This window comes from Mandrillus leucophaeus, unplaced genomic scaffold (assembly GCF_000951045.1).
Source record: "Mandrillus leucophaeus isolate KB7577 unplaced genomic scaffold, Mleu.le_1.0 Scaffold243, whole genome shotgun sequence".
NCBI classification, from domain to species: Eukaryota; Metazoa; Chordata; class Mammalia; order Primates; family Cercopithecidae; genus Mandrillus; species Mandrillus leucophaeus.
This window is the reverse complement of record NW_012102510.1, coordinates 1,928,755-1,935,957: the sequence shown is the minus strand read 5'-3', so window position 1 is coordinate 1,935,957 and position 7,203 is coordinate 1,928,755. Positions and strand designations below refer to the sequence as shown.

At 53.3% G+C, this 7,203-nt stretch overlaps 1 protein-coding gene across 1 annotated transcript in view; it reads right to left on the bottom strand.

Annotated features, from left to right (window-relative positions):
• Positions 1-6,270, bottom strand: part of CHST7 (carbohydrate (N-acetylglucosamine 6-O) sulfotransferase 7) — a 33,428-nt gene extending 27,158 nt beyond the window's left edge. The window contains exon 1 of the mRNA XM_011982821.1: positions 4,534-6,270. Within this exon, the coding sequence (XP_011838211.1) occupies positions 4,565-6,025 (1,461 nt within the window). The 5' untranslated portion in view covers positions 6,026-6,270 and the 3' untranslated portion in view covers positions 4,534-4,564. The remainder of the gene's footprint in view (positions 1-4,533) is intronic.
• Between the last annotated feature and the right edge of the window lie 933 nt (positions 6,271-7,203).

The window sequence follows — 7,203 nt, the reverse complement described above, 5'->3', positions numbered from 1 at the left end:
TGAGACAGAGTCTCACTCTGTCGCCCAGGCCAGAGTGCAGTGACGCGATCTCAGCTCACTGCAACCTTCGCCGCCTCCCGGGTTCAAGCAATTCTCGTGCCTCAGCCTCCTGAGTAGCTGGGATTACAGGCACATGCCACCATGCCCAGCAAATTTTTGTATTTTTAGTAGATGTAGGGTTTCACCATGTTGGTCAGGCTGATCTCAAACTCCTGACCTCGTGATCCGCCTGCCTCAGCCTCCCAAAGTGCTGGGATTACAGGTGTGAGCTACTGCACCTGGCCTCAGTGATATTTATACATAAGCCTATATAAAATGTTTAGGGCTCAGTTTCCTGATTAAAATAGAAGGACTTTCAAAATGATTTGGTGGTGGTTGATCATTTCTTTTTCTGTTTACATGATTTCCTTAGAAAGAAAGCTTCCCAGTTGTTAGGGTTCAAATTACAGGGTGTTTGCATTCTTTCCTAATTTCTTTCAAAGGATACATACGTCATGTCAAGGGCAAAGATCAAGGTGCCTTAAGTGCCTAGCGGGATGAAACCTTGGGACCTACCAAGGGCAGACATTAAACGGAGACATACTGAAAAGGATAGGATAGCACATCAGTCTGTTCAGAACAGTGGTGGATAGTGTACAATGATGGATTATTAGATAATGAGCTACAGACAACAAAGCATTTGAAGGCATGTGAGAGGGTTATAAATGGACCCGTGTATAATTGAGGACATTTTCCCCTTTCCATAATAACACTCTACATCTGCTTGGCACTTCATAGCTCCAAGTTCTTTCACATAAATTACTGTAGCAAGCAGTTCAGTGCTCATTGACATCCCTTTATTCCCCATCCTGATCTTGTTCCGGTGGCAGCCTTCTGGTCCCATCTGGCCCAGGGGATGAACCATGACTGGTCCGAGTCACAGGTTCTCAGCTTTGGTTATACAGTAGGATCATCTGGGGAGCTTTTCAAACATCCCAGTGCCTGGGTCTGGGAACTCCACTCCAGACTACTTAAATCAGGATCTCGGGGTGGAGCTCAGGCATTGGCATTTCAAAAAATAAAATAAAAAAGCTCCTCAGGTGAATGTAATGTTCAGTCACGGCTGAGAACCGCTGGTCTAAGCCAATCACAATGCTCCCATTCCCTTTCACCAATGATTGGGCTAGGACAGGCTGTGTAACCCAGTTTTAGCTAATGAGATGTAAAGGGAAGTCAGTTGGTAAAGGGGGTTCTGGGAAAGGTTTTATAATTTATCAAGGCTGGGTGCAATGATTCACATCTATAATCCCAGCACTTTGAGAGGCCAAGGCGGGCAGATCGCTTGAGCTCAGGAGTACGAGACTAACCTGAGCAACACAGTGAGAGCCCCCACTCCCCGTCCCATCCCCAATCTTTGCAAAAAAAAAAATTTTTTTTAATGAGATGGAGTGGTGGTGTGCACCTGACCTGTAGTCCCAGCTACTTGGGAGGCTGAGGTGGGAGGATTGCTTAACCCCGGGAAGTTGAGGCTGCAGTGAGCCATGACACTGCACTCCAGCCTGGGTGACAGAGTGGATGTGGTGGTATGCACCTGTGAGCCCAGCTGCTTGGGAGGCTGAGGTGGGAGGATCACTTGAGCATGGCAGGAGGAAATTGCAGTGAGCCAAGATCACAACACTGAACTCCAGCCTGGGTGACAGAGTGAGAGCATCCTCTCAAAAAAAAAAAAAAAAAAAAGAGCATGGCAGGAGGAAAAACCCCTCCACCCCTAACCGGCTAGATAGCTTCCTTCCTTTCTGTATTTTAATAACCCTGTGTCATTGTGTGAAGATGTGATGCTTGGAGCTGTGGCTACCATCTTGTGACAGTGGGAAGATAAGCTGGTGAATAAAAGCCAAGATGTAAAAGAGAGAAAGGGCCTAGGTCCTTGGTGACTTGGTTCAGGGTGCTACGGCCCTCACCCAGACCAGAAAAAAACTTCACTGACTCCCTCACTGCCAAATCCTGGCCATTGGGTATGGACCATCCAGAAGTTACTCAGGTTAATTCACATGTGGCCTCTCTCCTCAGTTGAGCCGAGGGCATCCTGAGATGCCCTGTGGGGAGGATGGCTGTAAAGTCATCGGCTTTCCTGTGTAGGCACTGTTGGCAGCTCAGGGATACTTTATTTGTTCAGTGGTTGGGACATATTAGTAATAAAGCTGAGTGTATTTTCCACCTCATACTAGCCTGGCTGGAGTATCGGGGTGCTGCCAGGGAATGCCAAGGCGGGGAGCAGGTGAGGTATAAAAGAGAAGATTATGAACTCTGGAGTCCAACACCAAACACTGTTCCACCCTCACCAGCCCAGGTATGACTTTGGGCAAATTCTCTGAGTCTCGGATTCCTCATCTGGAAACCTGGTACAAATTATGATATATGTACAATGCCTAACTCAGTGCATGACACATAGCCCTTTGGTAAGGATCCATCCTCCTCCCTTCTCCTCCTCCCTTCTCTAGAGTAGAGCGTGACAAACTTTTGGAAAACCCATCAGTGTGTCGGCAGTAACGTTATCTTCCTAGGAACCGAGAATACAAGCATTGTAATCAACCCACTGATTGGTGGTAAGTGCCCAATGCGGGAGGAAGGACTCAGTCACTAAAGTCTGGAAGAGCTTAAAGCTTGCTCCCAGATGTCCCTGCAGCCCTGCAAAGGAAGCCCCGTCGGCCTTCCAAACAGCAACACCAGTGTCTTCCCTCACAGTCACTGTCACCCACACAGACTCTAACTTCCTAGAGGGCAAAGACTGTCCTCTACCCTCCTCTCTATTCTCTTTAATGCTTCACCCCAGCCAGTTACTCAAACAGATGTTAGTAAAAATGAAAAAAAAAAAAAAAAAAAAAAAGCACAAGTTTCTGGGAGATTGTCATGTCTTAAAGCCATAAAATGCACAGCATTCGCCCAGGGGAGGAGTTCCCTGAGGCCTGTGAAGAAGGGTTAGGGACAATTACTGTTGCATCTGTAAATACTGGATCAGCAGATGAAAGGATGTTTTTGTTAAGATGTGACAAGTCACCCTGTGCCTTACCTTCCATCACTCTGGATATCAGGAAAGAACATAGACTTCCTAGCAATTACAGAAACTGACTAAGAAAACCATTTGATTACTGGGAGAAAACTTAGTTAGCCAGCTTCTGAAATCACTCTGAAATTCTGGTTCTGTAACAACAACAAAGTCCCTCTTCATTAATATCTTCAACGTTTGTCCTCAGAGCTTCATCTCAGGGGAATGCTGAATTACACTATGAAATAATGAATGGAAACTTAACTCACTTCCGCCCACCCAGCACTGCTTTTCCTCCTCCTCTGGACTGACTGCACAGCGCAGAAGGCGGCACCCTTCCAACTCACACAAAGTTCGGGAAACACACTCCCATGTCACTGACTCCTATGGTCAGCACTGTGCAGAGCAAACCCTTCCCTCAGGCCATACACTGACCCACACAGAACACATTTTGAGACTGTTTCAGCACCACTTTAGCATCTTCAGATATGCAGAGAAAAAACAAAAATGAAAAAAACAACAACAAAAAGGAGGGGGCAGTGTCTTTTCACAAAGCTCCTCCTGCAGTGACAAACTGCTACTGCCAATTGAAGGCACCATCTGTCAAACGGATGGGGTGGAGTGGGGGACACCCACCCCTGAGGTCTTGTCGACACTAGAGGAAGCTGATGTGAATGGGATATGGTCATATATCCTGCAAACGCCAGCTACAGGGAGAAGGGGGAAGGGAGAGAAGGAGAGGAAGGGGGAGGTGGAGGAAGAGAGGGAGAGGGGAAATGGGAGAGGGAAGGAGGGGGAGGGGAGACAGAGAGGCGCATATGAGCCAGGGGAAAGCAAGTCTATTCACTACACAAGCGCCTGCGACACACAATATGCAAGAAGTGTTGCAAGAGCCGCCTGACTGTGCCTGCATGCTTGGAAACTCAGGAGAAAAGCCCTGGAGCCTGCGCATAAAACAGAGAAGAAAAACGAAACAGAAAGATTAGGGATAGGCAGGGTTAGAATCAACGCCTTTCCACCAAACTCTCTGCTTTTGGCTTTCTCTGTGCCTGTAAACACCATTGCAAAGTCTCCTTACAGGACAAACTGGCATCAAGATAACTCCATAATCATCAACCTCAAATGGTTTCCGAAATCCTATACTCCACATGTCAACTCCCAGTCTCACGGTTCATTATGACTATTTCAAGCCTTCTCTACTCTCCTCAGCCCTCTGAAACCTCCTACTTCATACCGGGGAATGGGAATGCGGAGACCTGGCTTCCACCTCAGTCACGCTTAAATATCCTCTCTCATCTCGGGATCTCCCTCTAAGGAGGCGCAAGGCTAAGCTGGAGATTCCGATGAATCTACCAAATTCTACGAGCAGGACTCTCCCATCCTCTTGAACCTGATCTGACAGGATGGGATCCAGGATAGTACCCTCCCCTCTACACTTCCCATCCCCTGGCCATTCCAGGCTCCCGGAAGACCAGTCCCGGTCCCTGACTTGCCCCGGGCCACCTTACCCGGATCCGTGCCGGGGACAGGGATGGGAGGCTACGTGGCGCTATCGGCATCCATCTCCAGCGGCGTCTCCCCGTCCCTGGGCAGCTCCGCGTCGCCCTCCTCTCCGCTGCGAGGGTAGGCAAGCAGACGCATGGCTGGAGCGCAGGCGGCCTCCACCTGGCGCACCTGCTCTCGGCTCAGGCGCTCGCGCCAGGCGTGCACCGCCTCGCGGGCGTCGCGCGCTGACAGGTGGAAGGGCCGGTCGGCGCCATAGGCCGCGCCACGAGTCATGTTGAGCGCGAAGGCGTCGAGCGCTGCGAGCGCGCGCAGCCCGGAGAAGCGCAGCAGGCGGCGCAGCTGGGCGCGTGGCTGCCGCACCAGGTCCTCATAGCGCAACCTAAGGTAGCGGCGCCGCAGCCAGGCGGGCGCACCGCGCGCGAAAAGTAGATCCCGCAGCCAGGCTTCGCAGATCACCTCGAGCGCACCGGTCAGGAAGAAATCGGCGCGCGGTGCGGCAGGCAGCGCGCGAGACTGGCCCCCGGGGCGAGCACCCACGCCGTGCGCCAGCAGCACACGGTGGAAGCGGTCGCCTCTCTGGCGGGTGCGCAGCACCTGGATGCTCTCGCGCAGCAGTCCCTGCCTAGACTTGAGGCGTGAGTTGTGAACCGCCCTCGGGTCGCGGAAAAGCTGCACCACCTTCAGGTTGAGGCCTGGGTCACGCAACAGGGGCACCAGCACGCCCAGATCGAGCAGGCGCACGTCCTTGATGACCACCACCGGGTACTTTCGGCACTCGGCCTCCAGGGCGCGTATCGCCACGGGTGGGCAGCTGCGCTCGCAGGCGGTGTCCTCGACGAGGCCCACCTCGGCTCGGGCACGGGGCGCGCCAGGACACAGTGGCGGCGAGCAGATGACCTTGTTAGTCCGCCAGCGGAAGAGGGCGGCCGTGGTAAGATTGGCCGTGTCCGGGGCGCGCGCAGCGGGGTCCCCCGGCGGTGCGTACAGCCGCAGCACGGAGAAGTCGCAGCGGAAGAGCGAACGCAGCATGTCGCGCAGCGCGCCCTGCAGGCTCTCGGCATCGCCCGGATACAGCGCCTGCCATAGATGCCACATAGGCTCATACAAGTAGAAAACGTCCGGGTGCTGGTTAAAGAGTTCGCCCAGGAAGGACGAGCCGGTGCGCCAGGTGGCATGCACGTAGATGTGCTGCTTCTCGCGAGACACCGCCTCCCCGACAGCGCTGCTGAGGTTGCTTGGGGACCGAGGGGACTGGCTCGCGCCCCCTTCCGCGGCGGCCCGCGCCTCTGCGCCCTGCTCGCGTTCGCCGGCCGCCGCCGCCTCCAGGCTCCACACTCCCAGGCTGCGCTGCAGGCCAGGGCAGTGCCCGGCGCCCTTGTCCCCGTCGCGGCCGCCGTCCAGTACGGAGGGGACGAGCAACAGCACCAGCGTGTACAGCACCAACAGCAGCGCGAACTTGCAGTACTCTCGGCGTCGCCGCCGCCGGCCCTTCATCGTTCACCGACCCGCCAGAGTGGGTCGGGCGCCAGTTTTCTCCCGTTCCTCAGAAATCCTGTCCTGGGTCCGCTCCTGTGGCCTCTCCCGGCCCCTGTGTGCCGGGAGGAGCAGAGCCGCGGGGCCGCGCATCCACGAGGGGAAACTTGGAAGGCGGTGGTGCTACTGACTGCGCCCCTGCCCTCTCCGCTCAGCCGCCGGAGAGCCGCCTATTGGCCGACTTGGCAGCCGCCCGCCCCGCCTTTCTGCCCGCCTGGGTTCGCCCACGGCTCTGCCAGATCTGGGCGGGGCTGTAGCGGGGCTGGGACTCGGGCTCACCGAGCCAGACCCCCACCTTTCCCCAAACCCTCCGTAGTGAAGCCTTCATCAATAACTTCAGGCAAAGGAGGTACCTGTGTGTACAGAATGTACCCAGTAAAGGGCCATAGACCCCACCCGGAGAAGGCCACTGCCTCTTCTGTTTTATGTCCCCTGCCTAGCCATCGCTATCCTAGGAGGATAACCACTCGCCACTATCTACATCCAGCGCCCCCATCAGCCCTGGAGTGGATGTTACTGAGTTCTGGAGTAAAAGATACAAGGTTGTACGTGGCAGAGTGGTCCAGGGGATTTGGAGATACTACTGCATTCACGCAGCACCTTTCATAAAGTCTAGCCTTTGTGAAGTTCTAAGTGTTGTGTTCCGTAGGGTTTTTCACCAGCTGATGGGCTCTGCACATTTTACCAATACTCTGGGGTCCAGTTTGGTCATTTGTAAAATGTGAATAATTCTCAGTACCCACGTACCTCCTGGGATTGCGAGATTTGGGGGTTGTTACCACAGTATTACCCAGCCTGTGCTGACACCTATGAACAAAAGACATTTACAGAATCAAAGTGGTAGAATGGTGACCTTTCTCCGGAGCTTGGTGTTTAAAAGGGCCTGTAAGGAGAAACGTGTGCCCAAGGATAGATGGAAAAGGGACAGGAAGTCCAAGAGGCAGATGAAGACTAGAGTCACTAAAATTCAAAACAGAACCAAAAAAGATACATTTTGCTCTGTTCATCAGGCCAATGAATAAGGAAGTGAGAGCTTTCACTAGCTTGGGGAAGGCGTTGTAAAGTTAACAAAACATAGAAAGCATATCTACTCATCTCCACCAGGGGAAGGTGTTCAGATTGGAAGAGAGAACATCTGC